The following is a 26,436-nucleotide window of genomic DNA, read 5'->3' on the forward strand; positions in this document are numbered from 1 at the left end:
TTTCTTTTTTCCTTTCGCTTTTTCGCAAATCGCCGTTCGGCATCTGATAAGAGAAATTCAAAGGGTGTCACCCCACCACCCCACCTAAATTTTCGTTCGATAGATGCGTGCATCTCGGTTTACGAGCCGTGCAAACTCATCTTTTTTGTCGTTTGTTTCGAGATACCCTCAACTTTATAGAAATTGCAATTCGTCATGTCTAGCGCTACTGTCGCAAGTCTCAGGCAGAGCCTCTGCTCTGAAGACACACCCCTTCCTGTGCGCTTCCGTGCTCTGTTCTCTCTCAAACATGTCGCCAAAACCGATCCCGAATCCGCCCTTGCGGCTATCGAAGCCATCGCCGCTGCTTTCGCTTCGCCGTCTGCTCTGCTGAAGCACGAGCTCGCATATTGCCTTGGACAGACCGGCAACGAGGCGGCTATTGCACCGCTGCGTGATGTCTTGTCAGATCTTAAGGAAGACCCCATGTGCAGACATGAGGCCGCTGAAGCTCTGGGCGCCTTAGGCAATGCATCCAGCTTGGATCTGCTCCGACAATTCAGAGATCGTGCTGGCGAGGAAGTTGTTGTTACGGAAACCTGTGAGATTGCTATTGATCGCATTGAATGGGAAAACTCCGAGGCAAGGAAGCAAGAGAAGCTGCGTCAAAGGTAAATCTATGCCAAATATTTATATTCTTGATGGTTTTGAATTTCGCTAATACATTATTCTAGCGACTTTGCTTCAGTCGACCCGGCGCCTCCTATGCCCGAGTCTGAAAAGTCGGTTGACGAACTCGGCAGAGTCTTGATGGATGTCAACCAGCCCCTCTTCATGCGGTATCGTGCCATGTTTGCCCTCCGCGATCTCGCTTCCCCTCCAGACTGCCCGACTGCTGTCCCTGCTGTCAACGCTCTAGCCAAGGGATTCGCCGACTCCTCAGCACTTTTCCGCCACGAGATTGCCTTCGTCTTTGGCCAGCTTTCACATCCTGCATCTATTCCTGCCCTTACCGAGGCCCTGAGCAACACCGAAGAGGCGAGCATGGTGCGTCACGAAGCTGCCGAGGCTCTAGGCAGTCTCGGTGATGAGGAGGGCGTCGAGGACATCTTGAAGCGATTCCTCCAAGACAAGGAGCAGGTTGTTCGTGAGAGTGTCATTGTAGCATTAGATATGGCCGAGTATGAGAGGGGTGGCCAGACGGAATATGCGTTGATCCCAGAAGTGGCCGGCGCCTCTGCATAGAAGAAAGGACGAAAAAAATAGATAAAAAATTCCGTGTTACAAATAGTAGAACTTCCCAGACATAGTTTAATTGTTTTCGTGCCAACTGAATCCACACTCGCAGTTATAGATAACGGTTGAGCCTTCGTCGGCACTTCGTAGTTGCACCGTTGTGTATTTGACTTCTTCTCGGCCGCAGTTTGGACATCGCTCGCGAACCGTGCTCTCGGTGTTGAGTGTGTGACGCTCGACGGATTGGACGCTGGACTGTAGCTTTTGCCGCAGGAAAGAAGGGAAATCTGAGGGCTTGGACTTTGTCACAATAATCTTTGCGCCAGTATCTGAGAAGCTCATTTGTTAAAATTTTTTTCTCTCTACTCCAACTGAAATGCTGCCCAATCCGGAGAGCCAAACCTTTATTTTCGGCGCTACAGCACTCGCAGCTCAGCACATTCTGCTCGGTTCCTTTGGTGGCCGGAAGCAAGTTTCCGCAGTCGGTGCAGAACACCATGGACCCAATGGCAGCCATTTTTTCGTCAAGTTTGCCAGCGCAGAGACACTATGACGAATTCTACTTGTGCAATGGGAGGGATCGCGTGGAACCAGCTGTACAAAAATTGTCATGCAAGACAACTGGCAAAAGATCTTGCAGGCCTTGCAGAGGGTTGATAATCCGGAATAACTGATAAAGCAAGGTACCGGCTCCGGAAGCGCCGCTGATTGGCGCAAGGCGGGGCGCACGGGCCATTGGATCCTTTTTGACTTTCGAGATTGGTCCAGCGAGGCTGTCGGATTCTCCAGGCTGCGCCAGCGCGTGATTCGAAGATTCGACGAAGCAATACCCAAACCCAACTGTGCAGCGTTTGGGCACGCATTGAAGCCGCACTCGTTTCTATTAATGCAGTGTGCATTCGCCCCGGAATCCGTCTCGACGCCACGAGTCCTCTTTTCGGCCCAAGTTTCCCTCGTTTCCGCCGTGTTCAAATCTCGCAGCTTCTTTCCATGACACGCTGGGGGAGCGGCTGATGTCCCAGTAGCTCCTGTACCGACAATGCGTCTCTGGTGAGGCCTCGCCAACATCGAGACTCTGGCAAACAAACACAATGCAGCCACGCAACATGGACTACCTCGAGGATGGGCCAAGCGCCAACCACAGCGCGGCCGCCTCGCAAAACGCGATTTCACGACCTTTCACATTGCAAGAATCTTTGCCGTACTCACCCCAAACCTCCACTGTGCCGTTTGTTCCTGGTCAGTCGCTGCCTTTCCGCTGCTTGATATTTCTTTTACTCTCTATTTTTCTTGCATCCATCTATATTCTACCATTTAATAACTACCTACTCATCCTCTCCTCCTAGAAATCATCCCCGATCCCAACATAGGCTTTGGCTCGCCAGCTCCATCCATCTCCGATATATTTCCCCACAGCGATTTCGATCGACTCAACAGAGAAGCTCTCGGGCAGGCTCACCTACCAAGGAACACAAAACAGGCCGTTGATCTTGTGCTGCACGAAATAAAGCCATCCCAAAGAACGCACTAGTAAGTTTGAGACAGACTGCTTCTCAAACGTAGTCCCAAGTACCTCTGCTTACGTTTTATACAGCAACTTCAAGTCCGTGTTGACAGGGCAAGCATCCTCTCGGCCTGGAAGTCTCTCACAAGGACTGTCCCCTATTACACGAGCTGTTTACGAAAAAGTCGGAGGCTACTTCAAGGCTACCAAGCCCAATGTTGTGAACCCTCATGCTGTTAGCGTGAACGGCAACAAGAGCCGAACCGTCTCAAGGGATATGGCCATACAGCCCGGCAATATCGATAACCATTCAACTCGGACAGATAACTACGAGGCACCGAAGCCCCAGTCAAGGATAGAAGTGGTCATCCCGTCAAGACGAGGGGGTTTTGATCCGTCGGCTTATGTTGACGCTTCTCAGCCTCAAGTTGAGCTCGAAACTCCGGGGCAGCAAGCGCCGTCAGCGTTGCCTGCCAGTCCGGACGGTAATTTAACTGCTGTCTCTGCATCCTCTGATGTAAACTTCAACTATAATCCTGCCTCGTTTCGAGTTGAGCTTCCTTTGTCTCATATCAAGAGGGACGAGTACCTAGAAGTTGCTCATATACCGTCCGCCCCTGAGAACCTTTCCTCCCGTAAGAAGCAGAGGTATATGGCCCTAGGGGACCAAGGTCTCGTTAGCAGCGGCGGCCTTGACCAACAGCAGCGAGCTGAAGCCGCTTTAGAGTCTCTTGACTCGCTTATGCGCAACGTCTTCTCGGCGGTTGGTCGAGCTTTGGGGATGGATTCCGGATATGATCACGTCGTGACGCTAACACCCGAAAACGAGGTCGTCTTGAATGGCGCGACGCAGCAGAAGATGCAAGGCGCTATCCAGAAGGCTATCGCACTTAAGTGCTTCGGTAGAGTTCCGGTGGAGGGCCTTCTCCAGATCATGAAACTGAGCGACGGTAGCCTGAAGCAGGTCGATGGCATGGATATCCGCGCTGATGAAAGCTGGGATGAAGCTGCCTTTGATTCGTGGGTTCAGCAACTGGCAGAAGTTGAAGTAGGAATGAAAGCTGCGCGTACCTGTCTGCGAATCTTGTCTGGAGGCCGAGAAGACAAGCGGCTCTACTCGGAAAGCATCATCAACAGATGCGTCAACATCTTCAAGACTGTCACCGAAGACATAATAATCCCCCTCGTCGAGCTTCGAAACTCAACATCGGCCAACTTATTCCGAATGGTACTAAAGCATAAAAAGTCTGTGTCGTCTACTTTTCTCAACTGCCAGAAGTTGTTCGCCACACTTGCTGAGCTGGTGACGAAAGTAGAGCTCTCGGAAAGCGTCTTCAACACTCTAGAGTTTACCGCGTCCAAGCTTATCTTTGTCGAAAACGCCTATTTTGAGAAAGACTCAGCCGTCGGAGTCCAGCGGTTTGATGGAATTCGCAGTGTTGCTATGGACATGCTCTGCCAAATATTTCTTATCAAACCTGAGCAGCGACAGGGCATCATTGATGATATCCTCACCTCTTTAGAGAAGCTTCCCGTGGGAAAACAGAGCGCACGCCATTTTAAGCTTTCCGAAGGCGGAAGCATTCAACCGGTGTCGGCACTTCTTATGCGACTGGTTCAGGCTAGTTCTGGGAGGGTGGAAGAGAACGAGGGTGGTCGTACTGCAGTGCTTAAAGCTCTCGGTAATGGTGATAATCAAATGGACGAGGACAATGAGAGCGAGGATGAATTGCCCGATAACCGGACCAAAAAGACGCAATTCACATCCTCTATCAACACCGAAGAACAAGGCGCACAGCAGCACGCCGTCGCCATCCAAGAACTGGAGGCAGCAGCTGCCCCTCTCAGTGAAGGTGCTGGACGGAATGCTTCGTACATCATCAACTTTATTGTGAAGCGCGCTATTGGGTCGACGAAATCGGGTGACACACCATATCGCAACCTTCTGGATCTCTTCGTTGAAGACTTCACGACATGTCTCGATTCCCCAGACTGGCCATCAGCCGAGCTGCTATTGCGCCTCCTCATGCTCATGATGGTGCAGCTGTTCGAGGCCCCCAAGACACCCGCTCCCGCCAAGAACATGGCTCTTGAGCTCCTCGGTACCATGAGTGCCGCCATATCTCGCCTGCGATCTCACGTCAAAAAGACTGCCAACACATTCGAAACCACTGACGTGGACGATCTGTCGCGGTATTTGGCAGCGCTGGCTTGCCACGTCCTCGAACAGAAGAGCTCAATCGAGCAGATTGTTGCCTGGGATGGACCTTACCGTGCCTCGCTAGAGTTCCTGCAGGCTCGTCTATCAGATGACCCCTATCTGTTCAGCGCTGTGTCATTCCTCATAACTGACTGGGCTACTCGAGTACACGCGGGCTATGACGTAATTCAGGACAATGAAGATGAGAGAGACTGGGAACTTGGACGCCTTGCTTACAGATTGCGGATGATGATTCAAGACCGCCGATGGCTTTCCAACGAATACACCTTCAAGGCCGTGAGCCCTGCGCAAGCCAAGCTTTCCTACTCTATTATCCTGTTGCGTTCTCCGCTCTTTGAGTCCTTTGGCAAGATCCTGAACATTCTTCTTGGCTCAATGGCAGGTGATCAAGCAACAGTCCGCAGCAAGAGCTTGAAAAGTATCAACCAGGTTCTCGAGACGGATCCATCCATTCTGGATGGGGATTCCACCGTGATCCAACTTATTCTGGATTGTTCGAGCGACTCCTCTACGCAAGTGAGAGACTCTGCCCTTGGCCTTTTGGGAAGCTGCATCACGTTGAGGCCGGCTCTGGAATCTCCGTTGACACCCAAGATCATCGACCGCTTCCAAGACGCCGGTGTTGGTGTTAGGAAGCGAGCCATGAAGCTTGCCCGCGACATCTATCTCCGCAACCACGACAGTGCACTTCGCAGTTCTATAGCTAATGGCCTTCTCCGACGTATACAAGATCCTGACGAAGGTGTTCGCGACCTTGCCCGCCAGATGATTGAAGAAGTCTGGTTTGCTCCTTTCTACGGCCGCGACAACTCGGCCGCATTCCAAACCTCTTTGACGGAACATGTAGCCCTGATCATCCAGACCGTCAAGTCAGGAAACGTGACGGAGATTCTAGACAAGGTGTTTCGGTCCATTCTTCGGCCGAAAGACAAGTCGCTGGAAGGTCCATTTGCTGTTTGCTCCCACCTGGTGAGCAGCATGTTTGGCCTCATCGATAGCGGAGATTCGGAGGAAGGAGGACCGACCGGCCGTGATGCCTTGCAAGTGCTCACAATCTTTGCCAAGGCCGACCCCAAGCTATTCAGTCTTGAGCAGATTAGACTTCTGAAACCTCATCTCGCAAGCTTCAGTGGCACCGACGAATTGGCAGCGTTTCGAGCCGTGACGGTCATCTATAAACGCGTACTTCCCCAGTTGCCCACGGTGCACTCTGAATTTTTGACTGAAATTCGCCTCCAGCTCTTGAAAGGCATTGGAAAGATTTCTTCTCGTGGAGCCTTGGATGACTTGATCGCATGTACCAAAGTAGTCTGCGATTTGCTCAAAGACTTTGGACCATTGGGCAATCTAGTCGCATCTGGTCTGCTGGGTATTCAGAAACTGGGAGCTGGGGGTGCTGCCCTGGATAGCAAGAGGATCAACCATCTGGCTGCTTACTCTATCATTGTTGGCAGCGTTGGGAAGCATTGCGACCTGGATCAGCAGATGCAAATATTCAAGGCTCGCTTTCCCAAATGGCAGGGCGACTCGGTTCCTCGGCTCATTGTGGACGTGCTATCGCCATTCTCCTCACCCTCCCAGCCGTTGGAGGCACGAAAGGCATCTCTTGAAGCGATTGGCCTGGTTTGCCAGTCCTGGCCGCGAAATTACGTGTTGGCCAAGGTCTACACAGCGTTCCAGCAGGTTTTCCAAGAGGAGGTTCCTATTCTGGAAACAATGATTCTCAAATCATTCAAAGAATTCCTCCTCACGGAAGAAAGGCGATCCGAAGCTGCCGCCGAGTCTGGGGCAACGGAGAAAAAGAGAGAGTTGACGGTGATGGGCGGCACTAACTTTGACGACGTTGCCAGTGCTACTACTCAAAGGTTCCTCAAAGACATTACGCGAATCTCCTTGGGAAGCCTAGATGAACTCGCCTTTTTAGCTATGGAAGTCCTGGGCAGCATCAACCGCCAAGGTCTGACGCACCCCAAGGAGACAGGAGTGACACTGATGACGCTAGAGACATCGTCAAACCGAAAGATTGCGGAACTCGCTTTTATGGAGCATCGATCACTTCACGAGAAGCACGAGACAGTGCTTGAAAGAGAATACGTCAAGGCAATCCAATCAGCTTACAACTACCAGCGAGACATTGTCAAAGACTCCCACGGGGCGATTCCTGAGTTGTTCCAACCCAAGCTGCATCTTATGATGGAAGTGTTGAAGATTAGCAAAATGAAGAACAGGCAGCGCTTCTTGGAGAAGCTGTGTGGACTGGTCAACTTTGACATTGCCCAGCTGGACGCGAGTGAAGAGATGCCGCCACACCTCGACTTTTCCCGGTTCGTCATCGAGAACATGGCCTTTTTCGAGTATCAAACGGTTGGAGAGCTTCAGACAATTGTGAACATGATGGAGAAGATTGTGAGCACAACAGGCGCAGCAGTTGCCCACCTAATCGAGTCGGAAGTATTCGACGTGCGTCTCGATCTGGATCATACGGAACAGGACGAAGTTACGGACCAGCTAATGGGCGAGACGGTTGAAGCGCAGGCAACCAAGGAGGGAGAATCCCTCGTCGGCCTCAAAGTTGACCCCAATCGACTTCGCCAGTTGACTACCGGGGCCATCATTCTTTCTTGCCTGTGGGAAGCCCGCACACATCTCCGGCGTCTGTATGGAATGGGAACAAGCCGACACGACGGCAAAGCCAAGGCTTTGGCCAAGGACCTCAACAAGATGCCGATGAAAGTGCAGGGAGTTCACGGAGAGCGATTCTGGGACGAGGTGACGGCGCATGTGAGCAGCCTGGAGACGATCAGCAAAATGGCACAGAAGTGTAAGGCGTTTGTGGAGCTGATGAACGTCGACAAGGAGCTCAAGGTGCAAGACGACGACGACGAGGAGATGGCATTGGAGGGACCGAGTACGCCTAGCGAAGGCGAAGAAGAGAGCACAACACCCGAACGGGGTCGCAAGAGGAAAGGCGTAGGCACTCCCGGAGGCCGCAAAAAGCGAGCTCGCTCAGGATCTCAGCCACGCAAACGGGGTCGTCCACGTAAAGGAGCGGAGTCACGCGATGAAGACGAAGATATGGAATGGATCTAGAGCGCCTAGATGGGGGTTATTGATTTGGGCCGAACCGGCGTCGGACGTTACTTGATGATTTCTTCTTTCTTTTTCTATTTCTTATCACTTTTCATGGTTTCTTCTCGTTTTATTTTAGCGGCATCAAGGCGCCCTCTTTTTTCTTCTTTCTCTCATATTTTTTTTTAGTTCCCTTACCCAACCCCCTCTCCTCTATTGTTTATACACAACAGTGAGAGTAACGGTGGGCATTGGGAACTGGTTGATCTACGACGGTGGCTATACATGATTGGGCAACGCCTGGATCGATGTCATATTCAAGGCGCAGAAAGCAATCTGGGGTGTGCATTTTGCTCAGCATACAAAACAAATCTCGGACGAGACGTATCTGATGGAGGAATGGCGTTTAATGGGAGGACATGGTTCAAGGCATTTTCAAAGATACTGGTATTCAGTCTGTATGATAGAAAAAGGATTCTGCGCCACAAAGAGATACAAGGGCGGCAGATGGGAAAGGAATTAGCATCTTGGTAGTACTGTAATTAAGACACCGTTACTACCGAATGACGACGAAGAGCTGGCATATGTGTGACAATGTGTGACAATGGGGTGATGCTGATACGTGACAGTTGGCTGTTTGTGCTACTGCAAGCGTCATGCTCGGGGGTTTCCTCGATTGTACTGGTGGGAATTTGGCGATGATGCGTACTAGAAGGATTCGACTTTCGTCGCAGCCCAAAGATGACTTGGCATTTTTATGCTGTGGATGGATTGGTTGGGAGTTAAGGTGATATTTCTCAGGTTTTAGCGGAAGAGCTAGCAGGTTAGGCCAAAGTGGCTTATTTGATACGCTGTAATTAACGAGACAGTGGTTACGAGTAGAAGCTTTTTGCATGAATTCGCGTCCATAGTTTACTTGCGCAGCGAGTTTTTTTTGTGCGAATGGTATGAGTAGCTGCATTGACTAGGGATGAGGTTAAGGTGTGTGGCAGGACTGGATTGGACGGGGAGGTGTGGAATACTCGGAGGTTGGGGACCATGACTGTATTTTTTTTTTGTGCAGGCTTACGAGAGTTCGAGAGATATTGTTTTTTGCTGCATGGAAAGATGTGGTGATGCTTACGGTGAGGGTGAGGATGACGATAAATGGAATAATGCCGGTTTGGGTAAACTGTACGAGGTGGCTGGTGTCATCTCCAAGGCTGAGCCTGAGAGCATTACGAGGCCTGGCAGAGGGCAGTGTCTTCAGATAGCCTTGGTAGTTAGACTGCTCTTTGAGTCGTAACGGCTATTCTTTAGTAGCGATCGGGGGATATAACGGCCGATACGGAGGAGAGATGACGAGGAACGGAGGACGGTGAAGAGCTCCAGTCGAATGGGATTCCTAACGCAGGCTGCAGGGAGTTGCAGCATCTGACGTCAGGCAGGGGATGATGCAGTTGTTTTGGAGGGGACGCAGGAGTGCATGAAACTAAAGGGACTGCTTTGGACAGAGAGATGCAGGGAATGTTTGTTGAAACTGATGGATGGCAAAAAAGAGAGCGAAGAGATTTTTTTTTTGGTGGGCGCTGGGCATTCAGATTGGAGGAAATCTTGATTTTGGGCGCCATTGATGTTGATCACTTTACGGAGTAACGACTGGAGTACGTAGTTGGACTGTAATTATGAGGTGGCGTCTTGGTTACTGTGTTGGGCATTGGGCGGGCGAGTGATTGGCTCAATGCAAGCAGGTTTTTGTGAAATGGGCCGTTGGTTGGGCCGTGGCTCTGGGTTGGGAGTACTCGTACATGTATTGATACCTATTGAAACTGTTTGTTCCACGGAGCCTGATGGTTGTTCTAGAGTTCTGTACTAGCGAGGAGAAGGATTCAACGTTTAGACAAAGAGAAAAGATGAGCATCCCAAGGCGCATGGGAAAAAAAAAGAGAGTTTAGCTCGCTCTCGTTCATCAATCAGGGGTGGAGGAGCGGGACAGGGGTTTGAGAAAAGCACTTGTGTGGATGGGGCAGCGATTTCGACGCGCCGGTGTGTTTGTTTGGTGGAAGGGGGGTACCGGCGAGGTACTTGAAAGGTACCGTGCTGCTATGTGCGGTTCAGGTTTTGTTTGTCTGGGGTGGGTATGAAGACGGGTTGAAGCTGAAGCTGAACGGGAGCTTGAATCAGTCGGTGGGTGCAAGGGCCAGTGAACGGAAGACAAACGAGGCTTTGATGCCCTCTTGAATGCTGTAAGCAAAAAGGCGGAAGCACTTCGTATTGTTTTAGCAGACGAACAGCACAGACGTTGTTGAACGGCACTGACCTGGACATTGACGTTTTCCTTAAGACAAACAGATTTGAACACCCGTCTGAGGAGTGTCAAGGAGGCCTCCGAGTCTTTGAACCGGTGTGCGTGTACGAGTATGTACTCCGTACTTTATACAGTAGCCCACTGATTGGCATGCCATCAAACGGTCGGTTGTCGATGCACGATTCATTAGGTGGTCATTGGCTGCGTGCCCAAAGATGTGAATACAGTGTCTCGTCCTAATACTAAGTTGTTAAGTCCCCTGCAGGCGATGCTGCTATACCGCTAACAGGCACACTAGCCAGCGCAACCTCCAGCAGAACAGGGATCCCGTGATGAGATCAATTGATCACTGCAACGCAATACAGTAAAAACCACCAGACCATCTCAACGCAATCTCCAGTAGCCAGTGATACCGTAGCGTCACACTGGCCCCCCTTCTTGCCCCTTCTGCCCAAGTGTACGAGTAACGGGGGAGTACTTGCACGGTACTTACTCGGCACCTGATAGTCCCAGCACGATACGAGCAGCCCTCTGTAGGCCCCCTGAAGAGATGCAGCAGCACCAACAACTGAACGTGTTGGCGGGCAGTTTTAAGCTTGTGGCAGAAAGAACCTTGAATTTTAGGGGATCAGCCTGCCGTCATTGATCTAGACTATTTTTCCTTTTCGTTTGAACAACTCTCTCCCATAGCTGGAGGCATTGATCTTCTCCTACTTCTTCTTCTTCTCCTTCCCCTCTGTCGATTGCAGCAAGAAAAGAAAAGATTACTCACGGCTGACTGCTTCTCGCCCATTCACTCTAACGGAAAACAGCGGCGACTTCATTCACTTCGACTTTTCTCCTTGCATAGCCCTTCCTTTTTCCTTTTTGCGCGCGCATTTGCCTGCCACTGCTACTACTGTACTGCCGGCATCTCGCACAGCCTCCTTTTTCGCCTCTCTCGATCCCAACAGACGCAAACCCCGCCTCCGGACTTCGGTTTTGGCTTCCATGGTTGCCTGATCAAGAAGCCGTGGAATCAATAGCGAACTTTCGGTCTGTCTGCCTCACGGATCGCCAGAAGCCAAGGAGCCAAGAGCCAAGACGCTTCGGGCCATCGATCCGAACGAACGGCTGTTGTGCGACGCTCAAAGAAGTGTCTTGGAGATTTCTTGGCTTGCAGCTTGCAGCTTCTTTGCATAGCGACATACAACAACATTTGATCAAATAACAATCCAGTCGCTCTTTGCGATATACTATCCGGCTCTTCAGCCACACATTCACATACCTGTCCGCTACAGTCCTGCACAGGCATTTTCCGAGACAAGGGCAAATTACCCTTTTTATTGCGATACTCTCCCACGAATCCATTCCGCACAAGTACGCGTTTAGGCCTTGCCAGGGGGGCCCAGGATATTATTTACTCTTCCGGTACTAGCAGTCCCCGCTACAGAAACCATCACCAGCCACAGCCCCAGGAGCAACGGTGGAATTACCAGCAGCTGGATCCCCAAGTTCCAAATCAAATACGCGTCCCAAGGCGATTCAAGGGAGCAGTGCTGAGGCTGTTCACATCGAGGCCGCCCGTTGATCCAGAACTAGAACTACAAAGTCCCTCCCCAATCCTGCCGCCCCAAAACACCATCCGGCATCCATTCTCCTCCGACACCGAACCGGACGCGCGCGCCAAGTTTCCGTCCGAACCCAAGAACCCAATCCCCTTGACTGTCTGTACCTGACGGGACTAATCGCTCAGTGGGGAGTTTTTGTTGTGGACCGGGCAGTGCTGAGTCGACGACCCAAACCATACCATGGATACCTGTGAGTTCTTATGCGCAATGTCTCTGCACCACTCATTTCCTGTTAATTGCCTTGTTCCCCCGTCCTCCAAATCCCCATCCCAATCCCCGGCCGCGCCGAACATCCCATCAATCCCTACCCCGATCCTATACCTGAACCTATACCTATACCCGTTTCCTATACGAAACTGCAGACCATTCGATGGCCCTGCCGTTGGTGTGGTTTATCGGGATTTCTCTCACTTGAGCGCAGCATCAATAGACACTTGTTTCTCTTTAGCCTAGCTTTGTTTCCTTGACATTCATCTCACCCGTCACTCCTTGTGCTCTTGTTTTACCATCTTGGGGCCCGCCCATCTCATGCTTCTTGCGCCGTGCCCTTGAAGCAGCACGCTTCCACTCCCTTGCCATACATCGCGAATGTCGTCACACGAGACGACTGATGGCGAAAATGGGAGACACAGACTAACCCAGCTGCTCTCAGTCAATCATTTTCGCATCAAGCGCCAAGCGCACAACATCAGCCGCCAAGGCACCGAGGCATGGAATCCTTTCCGACACGTTTCTTGGAAACCCAAGCGCGCCGAGACATGGACCGGCGGCCAACTCGAAGCTCAGACCGAGGGCGACGGTGAAGATCTGACACATGCCGCCACTTCGCCCTACCCGACCAGCGGCAACGTTAGAGATATCTCGACCTCCGGAACAGGCCAAGGCACAGAGGACGCTGCTGCCAAGCAGGCGAGCGAAGACAGCCACGACATTCCACTGATCGACCGGAATCTACTGCGCAATCGCAAGGGAGAACAGGATGGCACGACTGAACAGTTGCGGGTCGACGAGCCTGAAAACAGCAAGACCAAGAAGCCTCAAAAGGAGGGTGGTTTCATCCGCCATGTCTACCCCAAGGAGCCCTTTACCGTGGCCAACCAGATCCAGCGAACGTTCCTCAGCTCGTGGATCAACCTGCTGCTTCTCGCTGCCCCTGTCGGTATCGCGATAAACTACATCCCTGCCGTCGACCGCAAAGCAGTCTTTGTTGTCAACTTCCTGGCCATCGTCCCACTCGCCTCCATACTGGGCTTCGCAACCGAAGAAATCGCCCTCCGAACCGGTGAGACTCTCGGAGGTCTTCTCAACGCCACCTTTGGTAATGCCGTCGAACTCATCGTAGCCATCCTTGCCCTCGTCGACGGCAAGGTCGCCATCGTCCAGACCTCTCTCATCGGATCTATCCTCTCCAACTTGTTGCTTGTCATGGGATTCTGCTTCTTCTTTGGCGGTCTGGGCCGCCCCGAGCAGAACTTCAACAAGACCGTGGCTCAGACGGCCGCCTCCATGTTGGCTCTGGCCGCAGCCTCGGTCATTGTCCCTACTGTCTTCGACGCTGCCGCCAACACGCCCACCGACAAGGTCGCCAAGCTGTCTCGCGGCACTGCCGTCATCCTGCTTGTCGTCTATGGCGCCTATCTGTTCTTCCAGCTCAAGACCCACCAGGAGGTATTTGCGACGCCCAGCGAAAAGGTAGAGCGCAAGCCGTTCCGTAGCACTTCCAAGGCGAACATCAAGTCAGGCCTGGCATCCAGCGCTCAACTTGGCAGCATCATGATTGACACCGACAACGGGCGACACATGGCCAACATTTCTGAGAACAAGGTGGAAGAGGAGGAAGAGGAGGAGGAGCCCCAATTGCACTTTTGGGTTGCCATTGCTACTCTTGCTGGTTCTACTGCCATTATTGCCCTTTGCGCCGAGTACATGGTCGACTCCATCGATGCCATCACACAAAATGGCGCTTTATCCGAGGAGTTTGTTGGTCTTATTCTGCTTCCCATTGTCGGCAACGCCGCTGAGCACGTTACTGCCGTCACCGTCGCCGTAAAGGACAAGATGGACCTGGCCATCGGTGTTGCTGTTGGATCCAGTATGCAAGTCGCCCTGTTCCTGATCCCCATGCTGGTCGTTATTGGCTGGGGTATGGGTAACGACGAGATGAACCTGAGCTTCGACACCTTCCAGGTCGCCGTCATGTTTGTCGCCGTGCTGCTTGTCAACTACCTCATCGGCGATGGAAAGAGCCACTGGTTAGAAGGCTGGCTTTTGATGTGTTTATATGCAATTATTGCAGTTTGCGCATTCTGTAAGTTTCACCACAACTCAAGGAACATATCAAAGAGAAAATTGGTTACTAACATGTGCTTCTTTAGTTTATCCCGACCAAGACACCGGAGCCGAGTCGAATTAAGAAAATAAAGAAAAATCTGTTGCATTCGTTTTTGTTTTCTCTCTATTTTCTCTTGATACCACTCACATTTGCTCTTTTAATTTTTTTTTCGTCTTCTGCATACAGCAAATTATTTGCCTCTGATTTTTAATGCCTGTTGGAGGATTTATGAAGATACACACCTTTTTACGGACCAAAAAAAGAAAACAAAATCAACGCGAGAAAAAAAATTTAACGGTTGCATTTTACACAAAACTTCAAAACGATTGTTGCCTTTACTTTAGATCGGAATCCACCCGGATATACTACCTACCTTTATCGTTGTGTAGCGGCCAGCATTTTTTCTACAGCGAAGAAAAAAAATACGAATCTATCTTTTCATTGTTTCTTCTTACTTCGATGTACCTATTTTATGACGTACACACGATAAACACCTTTTTTGCACATATAAAGACACAAGATCCCAGACCAACACGACGCATTTTTGTGCTTTTTTATTAGCCTTTTTTATTACTTTTACTACGATGGCTTTGTTTTTTTTTTTGAGATGGAATATGAAAGGAATGGGGGCTTTGTTTGAGTAGTTTTTTATTATTTTATGAAATAGCATGGAAACTTTACAAGTTGTTTTGAGTAGAAGGTAGTAGTTGATATCATGAATACCTTAGAGAATGACAAGGAAAAATAATTGGCTTTCACTCGATTCCTTGACACTTGGAACTTTGTGAATAATGAGAGGATTTTATTGATTCCTTTTTGACTTGATTCCTAGCCACAAGAGGATTCTCTCCAACCAAAAAGAAACCAATTGAAGTATATATACATGACATTCATTACATTACTACTCATTCCTTACATCTCTCAACTTACATGTAATCCATCGAGACGACTAAATCCACCCACTCACTACATCGTGACAACTCACTTCTTAGATCCCAGCCCCATGCCATCAAACTGCACACTCCCCCTCCTCAAAAACATCATCGGGCTACCGATCCTCAGCGCCGCAGCCGCAGGATTACCTCCATCCAAAGACGCCAAAACACCCGGCGGCAGGCCTAACGACGGGATGCTCGCCTCAGGCACGGCCTCCAAGCCCGGTGGTCCGGCTGCCGCGGCGACGGCGGGCGTGCCCTCGATGTGCTGGGCCTTTTCCAGCGTTTCCTTGTAAAACGCCTCGAGGGCGGCGGCGTCGGAGCAGAATGCCTCGAGCTCCTCTTTGATGGCCTCGGGCTCGCCAAGCTGGGCTGTGGGGGAGGTGGAGGAATGGAACTGATGATGCTGGCTCGAGCTTCTGCCCACGGGGCTGTCGCTGGTTGGGCCGGACATGTTGACAGCCTTGATGCTGGGCGAATAGTGGTGGTATGGATGCTGGTAGTGGTGGTGATGCTGGTGTTGGTGTTGGTGCAGTCCACCATGGTGATGGTGCTGCAGGTGCCCCTGATGAGCAGCATGGTGCATTGAGGAGCCTGCCATGACTGATTCCGAGAGGTTGAAGGAGTCGTACGACGGGACTCGTGGGCCGATTCCATCCGTCAGGCGACGAGGCGGCTCCATTGGGGCCATGTTCCGTGCTGCAGCCTCTCTCTCTTTCACAGCTCTTCTACCGTACAGCCTGTTTGCCAGCACGATGAAGTTGCCATCATCTGTTACCTGGGCGAGCAGGACTCCCGAACGATGAATGTACTGCGTGTACCGGTAATCCGGGCGCCCCCAGGAGTAGATAATGTCTACATTGCTGGGATAATTCGAGGCTGCCTCGATATCGAGCACAAAGTCAAAGTGCCGCAGTATCGACTTTTGATAAAAGTGCTTCGTCGGGACCGTCTGCGGTCCCAGAGAATTTGGATCGTAAAACGTCTCGGGCTGCTTGTCGGGTGGCTGGACCGCAAGCTTGATGGGGAATGGCTTACGGAAGGGATTGACCTCCGTGATGCCGCTGGACTCCCTTATGGGAACCTCGACGAGGCGAAGGCCGTACTGGCTAGCCTCGCGCTCCCAAACATCGACAGCGTCTTCCACGAGCTTGGCCGTTGCGTTCATCCAGTCGATCCTCACGTGGTAGCAGTTATCTGGGTTGTGAAGGCGGTCGTAGTGCAGGTCAATCCGTTCAGGGCGATATGACCTCTTCCTAGGATCCACATCGTATTTGATGACCTTACTGAGGATAACTTTGGGGCGACTCTTGGCTATATGTGCTGACGATAGCGTAGGAGTGCTGGTCAGTGATGACGGTGAGTGATCTTCGTGTACCGATCTTCTACCCGAGCCCATCGACGACTCCGTCATCGGTGTCAAGGGCAGGGGATTTTCCTTCTTCTTGCTGCCGAACCAGCCCGACGAGTGTTTCGCAAACTCAGGGGCGAACTGGTAGAAGTAATTACCGTCTCGGAAACGGTGTCGTCTTTCGACGTGCACAAAAAGCCCCTTAGACTTTTCTTTTTCCTTTTCCTTCTCTTTGTCCTTTTCAGTCACATCCTTGTCTTTGCCTTTGGGCTCTTCCGGCACCATTAGAGCATTGCCTAAATCTTCCGCGTCTTCACGCGTCTCGAGATCATCAAAGTTCTCCAATAGCCACGTTATCATATCAGACCCGAGGAAAGAGTGATAATGCAGCCGAAGATGCCAGCGGCGGTTCCGCAGAGGCACGCCGCCCTGTTCCACTGGCTGCTGCATGGCTTCGGCCAAGACAGAAAAGTTCAGGTTGGACTTTTCAAACCGGTCTTTCCTCGATACGAGCTGATGCTTCTTACTCATGCCGCCCTCGAGGCCCTCGATTAGGGGCAGTGTTTCCAGCTCAGCTGCAATGACAACGGACGGATCCTCCGTCTTGTAGACAATATCCAAGGGACTACGGTCCAGCTGCCGGCGCCCTCTGGCAGTTTGGAATCGGCGTTCCGATGGCGGTATGTAGCGATTCTTCTGCCACAGCTGCGCCAAGCGCTTGATTCCCTCTATCCTGATTTCTTCAGGATACAAACCATTTTGGGTCCTGGGCACCGAAGGATTGTGGGCGACCAGTGGGATGAGGACGAACCGGGCCCTCCAGAAGCGTAGGCTCTCCATCATCTCGTCGTGATGACCCGCAGCGTACGAATCAATCATGTTCCAGTTACGGTCAGGCCTTGGAATCGATAGCAATTCTATATGTCGAGCCTCATAGTCTGTATCAAACAGTGTTCGGATGGCCGGCTTGTACATGGGAGAGAATCCCTCTGGCAACCCCGACATATCTGCCGTGGGTTTTCTAATGTAGATGTTGACCTCTACTTCAGTCCCATTTACGCATGAGAGCTGATGGATAATGTTACCGACAGACATGAATATACTGGTGCCGTCTTCAAGAACTTGGTCACGCGAGAATATATCTCCGAGCTTGATGACCTTTTGGCCAAATGCTCTCGCCACGGCTGGACCAACCACCACCTGAAACCCTTGTGAAAATCGGAGACTAATCAGCTCGCTGATAAATTCTTGTCGAGTCTTTGGTTCTTCGTCATCGTCTGCGTTTTGATCCACGTTGTAAGGGTGCCTCTGATACTCGGTGTCGAACTGGGCTCTAGTAGGAAAGTATTCAGTCGTCAATGGAACTGCAGCGGGGCAGCATAAGGCTTTCCATTTCTGTATTTTCATCTCAGAGATGCGGGGAAAGATGTGCTGCCAGCGCGTGTATAGGTTGGCCGCGTCTATCTGATTCTTCTCTGGATCAGATGGATTCAACAACACCAGCCAAGGACTGATTGCTGATGATGGCGAAACTGTCACGGGAGGCTCAGGTGTCACGCCAACTCCTGCACGAAGTTTGCTCAGGACAACTTTGTGATCTTCCGTCCGGAACATGTTTTGATACATTTCGCTGTCATCTTCGGGACTGTCACCATGAGCGCGGGATGCTGAAGTATGTGCAGGCGTTCCCGCCTTTAGGTTGTACAAATGCATATCGTGACGATTCGACCCGTTTTTCTTCAAGATGGGGATGCTTGGCGTTGATGACATTCTCACCATTTCAGGATCAGTCGTCTCCGGCTTGAGCCTGTTTACTGAGAATGGCGATTGGCTTCTGATTGTCTGCGGAGTGGACGGTCTCAAATCCGGACGTGATCGAGGAGTTGTTGGCGCGTTTGACTTGGTAACGGCTGCATTGACAGTTTCTGCTTTCACTTCGGCTGCTGCAATCTTTGGGGCTGCTATGCCGAATCCTCGGTGCCCAAGACTAATTTGTTTCATAAATTTGGGCTGTTTCGACGACGAAGATGAAGATGAAGACACCTTCGTGACGGCCGGTAGTGGTAATTGCTGTGTAGAAGGTGATTCTTTCAGAGGTAGCGGATCTGGTAGTTTTCGCTTTGAAAATATGTTCGGCTTCTCCATCTCTGCTTGATTCATGGAGAGCTTCCTAGCCGAAGGGGCGTTATTAAATAATTTCTTTTCTGGAAGAGACGAGCCCAGAATGTTCAAGTCCTCCATATGATGCCTTCGAGTTTCATCCGACCTGACACCTGCTTCCGAGCTATGGTGGTGGTGGCGCTTGTGGCGAGTTAGGATGGCTCTAGAATCATCAAATTCCTGTAGCTGTCTCCAAGAAGGTCTTTCCGCGGGCCGCGCGTGCCTTTCGGGCGAGAATCTCTGAATCCCCTGGATGGTATCGTATAGGTGATCCGGAAGACGAGTCGGGGGGTTGTACCAGATATCTCCAATCGCCTCTTGGCGTCTCTTCAAGAAGCTACTCTTCTCAAAGATATCGCTGGGATAATGGGGGTCCGAGTGCAGCGGGGTGATTTCGATCTCATTCGTATCAAGTGCGCTCCGCATCTGAAGGTCGTACATACGGCATCTTATTTTAAAATCATCGTCGTCGTCCTGATCCACCTTGTTGGACACAGACAGGGCCACGCCCGCGTATGAAAGTGCCTCGTTTGAGGTGCCCGTCCAGAATGAAACGTGCAGCCATTGTGGCAGTACATAGCACCACTCATCACGCCTACTCTGGGAATCCAAGTGTTCAACACGGCGCATCATGTCTCTGCTTTTTGAGGGCGAAAAAGAGCCGCCAGTGGACTGAAAGCTCCCGATAACGGGAGTTGGTTGGCCTGGTGTGCTATCACGACTGTGGAAAGACCTTGAGAGGGAATGGTGGCGATCTTGAGGGTCCCCCGCTATTGAGAATCGTGGATTCCGGTATCTGAAAAGAGGAACAGAATGCAGGGGCATTTGAGCCATGCAGATCAAATCAATCCCGATGCCATTTCCTACAAGGGCTTCTGTAGTTCTTCGCAGTGTCTCATAATCCACTTCAAAGATGCCAGCACCAGCGCTAATGACGGCGATGGAGATGCCCGTCCTGGTCAAGTCCCGATCAATATAATCGTGAGCGAACTGTGCGCAAGCGAGGTTAATGGCCTCCAGAATATTGCCGTGGATGGAAAAGGAAGACTCGGCTCTGATCCGACTGGCTGCCTCATTCCCAGATGCACCTTCTTTGAGGCCATCTAATGCTGTTTGGTGATGTAGAGTGATGTCTTTTCGAAAGTAGTTGAATTGCCTTTTCAATTGGTACAGGATTTTGGTCCACTCTCCACTAGCCATTTCACTCACTACGACTCGATAGAAGTCTTTGTATGGACGCCGGTTCCCATAGGGCTGGATTCCCGTGTAGTAATCGGATTGGAGTGCGCTCACGTCCAGCTCATTAGTCAAGCCCGTATCATATTCGACACGAGCAAAGAGGACAATGCTGACCAAGTGTTTTACCTTGAGCACGGCCCACCTCTTAAAGAGGGCTGGCAGAAACCCGTTGACAACCTTATTGAACATGATTTCGCCAGAGCTGTCGGAGTCAAAGTCCCACATCTCTTTAGACATTTGGATGAAGAGGACATATCTAGCTGACTCGCTGCGAAATATCGGCCTCGTCTCTCGGCCAAAATAAGCGGATTGGACGCTGTTCCCATTAACATAGACTGTCGTGATTTGTGCCTTTATCGTGCCCAAAAAGAGGAGGGACTGTCCTTTATATACGGTCCGCTGCGTGAGTTCCCCGACGGCTACCCTCCACATATCTGCTCGTGATAGATACTGGTCCTTAAATATCATCTCCACGTGTGTAGCTTCGGTAACCGGGTGGTCATTATCAACCTAGGGAGGGGAAAAAGGTATGTCAGCCATATGGATCTACTTAGTATACGTGATGAGAATAAACGAACTGGTGCCAGTAGGACAATGGACCCCTTCTTCATTCCAAATATGTCCGCAATGTGCTTAACAACTTGTACTTCGATATCAGGATGCCGAGCTTTGGTCTCCTTGGGCATATCCTTGGCGACAAAGATGTACTGGTCGCCGAGGGAGCTCGGGTCGCAGGGGCCGATGTGTTGGTATCGCAAGCTGCCATTGTCCTCATGCGACTGTTTCTTAAGGCCGCCAAATCCCGCCGCCGATTTCACAGATTCCGATTTGAGGACGGCGATGGACATCAAGGTGCCTGGCTTGATATCACCACCAATCAGGTCCAGGTTTAGCAACACCTCGTCTCGCGAATATCCGTCATTGAGCGTGACAGCGCAATAGCGCTCAGTCTTTCGCGGCTTCTCATCTTTGACGTCCTTGACAGTCGAATGCGTAGAGACACTCCTTGGCGAGGCGGCAGATATCTCGGATGCGCGGTCCGAGTTGGTCGAGCTCGACTGTCGAAGATGATGGGACCAATGCGGTCCCCTCCGCGGAGCCGATGGTGCTGCGCCGACATATCGGGACATGGAATCGGCTCAGGCGTTTTCACGATGTGCAAATCATAGGGGGGATGGTTTATGGGAGCATAGCCCGCGAGCCAACTGCGCAGATGTTTGCCAGTTTAGCAGTTGATGCGTGTCGCGCGACAATTTGGGGGTATGAATGTAGATGGTTCAACAAGCTGAGTAGTGGCGGCAGAAACGGAGCTTGATGGTAGCACAAGACGCCTCACCGCCTGCTGGATCCATCCGCACTGTCTCAGTGGGGTCATGCCGCATGTGGGACTGAAGACTGCGGGTATTCGCTACCTGCCGCAATGCCACGAGGAAGCACCCAACCAAAGTTGTCCATACTTTGCTCTTACTGTGTCTCATACTGTATTATACGGATGTTTTTAGGTTGAGATGAAACATGTCCAGTGCCACTTGAGATAAGCTTCTAAAGAGGTTTACTTTTACTTTTACTATTGTTATCCTGTCTTCCCTTCATCGAGGGCATAGATATAGACTTAAATCCCAAAGTTTAAATCAGAGAAATCGCACACTGCATATTTCGCATTGCTCTATCACAACGTGACTTCCAGGGTTGGGACTATTCGAATACTTAGCAGTACCTAATATCGAATCACAGCCAAGGCCTGTCAACAAAGAGAAAACTGACAAACAATGAAAGACTGAGAAATTTGCGATTCTAGTGTGTTTGCCATTGCAAGTTTGCTACTACGCTCTGTGAATGTTACGGTCCGGCTACGATATATGGTCAGCACTGAATAAGACCGTCACTTGAATGATCAAGACTGGGCATTAAAACACCGGCAACCGAGTCAATGTCGGCGTTACGAGATGGGTACTTCGTACCCCCAATCATGTTCTGTCCGTCATATAGGTAGCTCCTACACTTTTCATCACCCCTCCCGGTGACGCAGTGCAAGTTTGCTCAGCCAGGATCTTGATGTTTGAACAAAGCCCCATCACAGGCAAATCAGTTTCCATCGGCTCAGAGTTGTTTGCCTCGGAGCCGATGACAGCGGGATCAGCCTCTGTCAGTCCGTAGCCCATGCGCCGAGCCCTAATTGTTTTTTTTTTCTCGGCCCGTCAATATGCCAACAGATAGCTTTTCTCTGCCCCTCCATAGAGGGTACGCCATGAGCACGGTCTTATGCCCTGTTGGCTCCCTAGGCGGTGGCAATGTTGTGAGATGCTGCGTTATTGGGGGCCTTTCATCCGCCTTCTAGCGCGCGTTCTCCGTGCAAGGATTCAATTCGAATCACCGCAGCATCGGAGATAGATTGCTGTTATCCTCTGATCGGGTACCTGTTCGCACATAGTCCCCTGCGCATAATACGGAGTATCCGCTGGGCAACTAGACATAGCAATCGGCAGGTGCAGCTGTCAAACGTCCCGCTTGCACGTAGCATTGAAACCATGTTGATGCTAAAACTGATTGCATCTCATCAAACCACGTAGCAAAAAGCTGGTTAGTATAGCCCCGCTTCAGGCACATCCATCGGAATTCCCAAGCGACGCCGCTGCCCGGCTATTTGGTATCCGAGTGGTATGTTGCGGTCAATGAAGAGACGTCTCTTCTCCTTTTCCTCCCCTTCATATAGCCTTAGCTGTGTCCAGCGTCGCGTTTGTCCAGTTGACAAGATCCAACGTCGCTCTTGATATTGCAAGATACACTCCACATCTGTTGTCTCCGAAGCAAGATGGCGATCCGAATGAATCGCAAACAGCGATTGACCGTAACGATAGCCATTTCCTTCTCCTTTTTCGTGGCCGAACTCATTGGTGTGTTTGATCATGATGATTCTGAGTACCAATCGCCCTAACGTGAATGCAAAGCCGGATTTTACACCCACTCTCTCGCGTTGATCGCTGATGCGTTCCACTATGTATGGTATATCTCCAAGATAGTTGATTGCGTGGCTGACCCCTTGCAGCTGAGCGATTTGACTGGATTTGTGGTGGCCTTGGTCGCTGTCGTGGTTCGTCCCCCCCTAATCTGAAATACAGCAGCACCATCTGATGTACTTTTTCTTCTTTTTTTCTTAGGTGTCTGAGAACCCAAATCCACCACCACAAAAATTCACATTTGGATGGGCACGTGCAACGCTTCTGGGCGCGTTTTTCAACGGCGTGTTCCTTTTGGCGCTCGGCGTCAGCATCCTTGTTCAAGCTATCGAACGATTTGTCAACGTGACCGGTGAGTTGTAACACTCAGGCTGTGGACGGTTTGGCGGAATTGAGCTGACTATGAATTCCATCGAAAGTCATCGACCAGCCCAAGGTCGTTCTGATCGTGGGATGCGTTGGCCTAGGACTGAATCTCCTGGTCTTGTCGTTTCTTCATGGTAAGCTTCACCCTGAGCCCCCTTTTTTCTGCAATGCCTCAAGCCAATGGCTAACGCGTGATCGTTTAGATCACGATCACGATCATGGTGATGGCCACGGCCACGGTCACGACCATGGACACGCACATGCGCACGAGCACGACCATAGTAGCAGCCATAGGCATGAAACCCTGCACGAGGAAGACGCTGCCACAAGGACAGATGATGGAGCGGCGCCTGAGACAGAGGCTCGTCCCACGTTGGTGAGTATTTTGGCCCACCATATCAAGCTCGCTGGTCTGACAAAAGAGACCTCAAAGGCATCCAGCGGTCACCACCAGCACAGGCATGTATCAGTCTCGCCATCTCGCCCTAGCAGGGACTTGGGGATGCTTGGCGTTATGATCCACGTAATTGGTGATGCCATCAACAACATTGGCGTCATAGCATCGGCCCTTATTATCTGGAAAGCCCAAGGGGAAGCACGATACTATGCCGACCCTGCCATTGGCGTGTTTATCTCTCTGATGATCTTCTTGACCGCTTGGCCATTGACAAATCGCAGCGGCCGTATTCTGTTGCAGATTGCTCCTAATGAGATAGAGATTGATGACATCAAGCACGATATCAATAAGGTAGACACAGATTTCCATCCCCAAGCTGCTGCACACCCAAATAAGTGGTTGAATGCTGATTAAGCCCACAGGTCCCCGGTGTTGAATCTGTGCATGAACTTCACGTCTGGCGACTAGATCAACGCAAGTCGATTGCATCTGCACATGTTGTCGTTGACGGTAGGACCGTCCGAAGCTTTGTAGACACGGCCAAGATCATCATGGAATGCCTCCATGCGTACGGCATCCACTCGGCAACACTGCAGCCCGAAGTACTGCCTGCTCACCAGCAGCAGCAAGCTCAAAGCTCATCCGTGTCCCCGAACTCTGGTACCGGAGCGCCGACTCAACGGCAACGTGATAACGGCGCTGATTGCCAGATTGTATGTGGAAGCCAGTGCGGCGAAATGAGATGCTGCACATCGGTACAGATCTCTTAAAAGACCAGCACTGCTGGTTTGATAGGACACGCTGCGAATGTAACAAGAATGGAAGTCTTGGCCTCACTTGAAGACCGCAGGAAGAGATACTTGAACAGAGCTGGGTGACATGGTTGCTCTAGGGGCTGCGATAAACAGGCGCATGGGGAAAGAATTGGATGTATTACTCGCAGCTATTGACAGCTTTGGCAATAGGGGCAGCACATCTCCACGGCAGCAAATAGTATGCGCCTAATTAATAGAGGTTTTGAGAATCTTAAATCATGATTTTGAACCAGCAAATGGCATTCGCCTACGCGTCTCACGCTGGCGAGCCTTGTTCATGCATCTGAGAGAAGAGGAAATGAGGTTGAAAACTGGAGAAGGCCACGTTCTGTATTTCTAATAGCGGTGGCCATCAAGGTTCTCATTTATGCCCCCGCTCAAGTCCGGCACTGAGACCAGTAATAGCGAGAGAAAAAAAGCACATCATTAATTACATCTTGGTTTAACCGGTTACGACGAAGCCATTCACTTTATTTAATACTTTAAAAGGATGTCATTTTGAAAGTAGTATGCTGATGAAATCCAGGTGGACAAGTCTTGGTGGTCCAAAGCCAGAGACAGATCTGCACGTAGTATATATCTCTCATGTAAACACAGAAACGGAGCTGTTTCCCCGAGCTCTTAACCTAAATGCTCTAGCAACGGAAAATATCTTCCATATAACGTTAGTATATTCCGATCCGTATGTGGATGGCAGACTACGCTATACGACTCGCGATGAAGTGGGCAGCGGCGAATGAATGTGGACGAGCATGAATCGATTCTCCGTCTATTCGCCGGGTTGATCTCGGCGAGTTCCTGTATCTAGGCAATACGATGAGGGCATCTTCGGCTGTAACTGAACCTCGCTGGTAAATATCAAACTGGCATTTCTAGTGTTTTGGAGCCGGTTTCCACCATGCCGAGGCTCGGAATGTGGGCATTTGGTGAAAGAGCCATGAAGCAAGCAATTTCGGCATGCCGCAAGCGAGGTCAAAGTCCCGGATAGATAGTACTCGTACTCGATACTCGCACATTCGACATCTTGATACATTAGGTAGTGGTGGTTAGGCCACCATCAGTTGGTCCGGGTAAGGCTCCCAAGGTTTCTGTAGGCCGGTCTCAGGTTGCATCCATCATTCCTTGAAATGTCACATGTGCAAGCGGCATGCAGTAGGCGAGACGCACAGATAACAGGGCTGCTTCCTGTACATGCAAAACTGCGCACACCTACATCACCCTACATGGAGAGAAGAAGCCGTTGGCCGTTGATGCTAGCCCGTGTAACGCTCCTCTGGCTTGTGAAAGTTTTCCATCTCAGGGCCCTCGCTTTGCACCGGGATCCCCTTCTCTCGGCACGGCGGCGAATTGTTCTAGAAGAATGCCCCATTAGCAAATGGCAACAGAGTTTGCGCTTTCCATTGGACAAGCTCGATGGCAATGAGTCGTGGCGTTGGCGTTTGGTGGGACCGGCTCTTGATGTGGGCTTTTGCACTTGCTGATAATAGAACAGAAAACCAACAAGGCGCTTTGACAGCTTGGCTGTGAGACCTATCCTGTCCGGAAAGCTCCGGAAATGACAGATTCCCAGAGAGAGTGTGTGATAGATTCCATTTTTGGACACCATTGTCGTTGGATCTCTGTTAGATGTTGGCCACATACAGGCCCGTGGATTCTAGAAGTAAAGCTAGCAACTGACGAATCGTTTTTACATGCCGGCTGTCTTTCACATTCCGAATGCAGGATAATGCCTGCACCTTTTCCAGGATAGGAGGCACGATTACTCGAGCCAGCGCCAATAATCATGCTTTCTCTCTTGGCGGCATGGAAAGTAAGAGAAGAAAGCTTGGCTATGCTGGGCGTCTATTTGGAGGGAGGCCGGCGGACCCGTCCTCAGTGATACTACCGTCTGTGGCTTGAGAACTTGTCAGAGCTTGTATATTCAACAACTGCTTCACTTGAAGCGAAGAGCCCGCTGCGCCGTCGTTCCGATGGAAGA

At 50.9% G+C, this 26,436-nt stretch overlaps 7 protein-coding genes across 7 annotated transcripts; 4 read left to right on the top strand and 3 right to left on the bottom strand.

Annotated features, from left to right (window-relative positions):
* The first annotated feature begins 48 nt into the window (after window positions 1-48).
* On the top strand, window positions 49-1,302 carry V8C40DRAFT_238450 (deoxyhypusine monooxygenase). Its single transcript, XM_083214448.1, has 2 exons — window positions 49-650; window positions 714-1,302. The coding sequence occupies exons 1-2, from the start codon at window positions 196-198 to the stop codon at window positions 1,222-1,224; spliced, it is 966 nt and encodes a 321-aa protein (XP_083075359.1). The 5' UTR covers window positions 49-195; the 3' UTR covers window positions 1,225-1,302.
* V8C40DRAFT_263637 (DNA-directed RNA polymerase I core subunit RPA12) lies at window positions 1,291-1,732 on the bottom strand (the record flags this gene model as incomplete). The annotated part of the gene is made up of 2 exons (XM_083219485.1): window positions 1,291-1,544; window positions 1,618-1,732. The coding sequence occupies 2 exons, from the start codon at window positions 1,730-1,732 to the stop codon at window positions 1,291-1,293; spliced, it is 369 nt and encodes a 122-aa protein (XP_083075360.1).
* A 478-nt stretch (window positions 1,733-2,210) lies between these two features.
* On the top strand, window positions 2,211-8,162 carry V8C40DRAFT_169323 (cohesin-loading factor complex subunit SCC2 domain-containing protein). Its single transcript, XM_083211588.1, has 3 exons — window positions 2,211-2,454; window positions 2,562-2,745; window positions 2,810-8,162. Exons 1-3 carry the CDS (start codon window positions 2,307-2,309, stop codon window positions 8,028-8,030), a joined length of 5,553 nt encoding a protein of 1,850 aa, XP_083075361.1. The 5' UTR covers window positions 2,211-2,306; the 3' UTR covers window positions 8,031-8,162.
* Window positions 8,163-12,090: 3,928 nt separating this feature from the next.
* Window positions 12,091-15,007, top strand: V8C40DRAFT_238460 (Sodium/calcium exchanger protein-domain-containing protein). Its single transcript, XM_083214449.1, has 2 exons — window positions 12,091-14,214; window positions 14,282-15,007. Exons 1-2 carry the CDS (start codon window positions 12,495-12,497, stop codon window positions 14,317-14,319), a joined length of 1,758 nt encoding a protein of 585 aa, XP_083075362.1. The 5' UTR covers window positions 12,091-12,494; the 3' UTR covers window positions 14,320-15,007.
* A 12-nt stretch (window positions 15,008-15,019) lies between these two features.
* On the bottom strand, window positions 15,020-21,192 carry V8C40DRAFT_238461 (GTPase-activating protein IML1). Its single transcript, XM_083214450.1, has 2 exons — window positions 20,502-21,192; window positions 15,020-20,433 (listed from the first exon to the last, which is right to left on the bottom strand). The coding sequence occupies exons 1-2, from the start codon at window positions 21,051-21,053 to the stop codon at window positions 15,220-15,222; spliced, it is 5,766 nt and encodes a 1,921-aa protein (XP_083075363.1). The 5' UTR covers window positions 21,054-21,192; the 3' UTR covers window positions 15,020-15,219.
* Window positions 21,193-22,598: 1,406 nt separating this feature from the next.
* On the top strand, window positions 22,599-24,658 carry V8C40DRAFT_238463 (cation efflux protein). Its single transcript, XM_083214451.1, has 8 exons — window positions 22,599-22,817; window positions 22,872-22,921; window positions 22,970-23,014; window positions 23,082-23,232; window positions 23,300-23,380; window positions 23,450-23,622; window positions 23,680-23,994; window positions 24,066-24,658. The coding sequence occupies exons 1-8, from the start codon at window positions 22,736-22,738 to the stop codon at window positions 24,411-24,413; spliced, it is 1,245 nt and encodes a 414-aa protein (XP_083075364.1). The 5' UTR covers window positions 22,599-22,735; the 3' UTR covers window positions 24,414-24,658.
* A 926-nt stretch (window positions 24,659-25,584) lies between these two features.
* V8C40DRAFT_169419 (uncharacterized protein) lies at window positions 25,585-26,173 on the bottom strand. The gene has a single exon (XM_083211589.1). The coding sequence runs from the start codon at window positions 26,095-26,097 to the stop codon at window positions 25,678-25,680; it is 420 nt and encodes a 139-aa protein (XP_083075365.1). The 5' UTR covers window positions 26,098-26,173; the 3' UTR covers window positions 25,585-25,677.
* Between the last annotated feature and the right edge of the window lie 263 nt (window positions 26,174-26,436).

Source organism: Trichoderma camerunense (assembly GCF_050948025.1).
Source record: "Trichoderma camerunense strain CBS 138272 chromosome Unknown V8C40scaffold_5, whole genome shotgun sequence".
Classification (NCBI taxonomy): domain Eukaryota; kingdom Fungi; phylum Ascomycota; class Sordariomycetes; order Hypocreales; family Hypocreaceae; genus Trichoderma; species Trichoderma camerunense.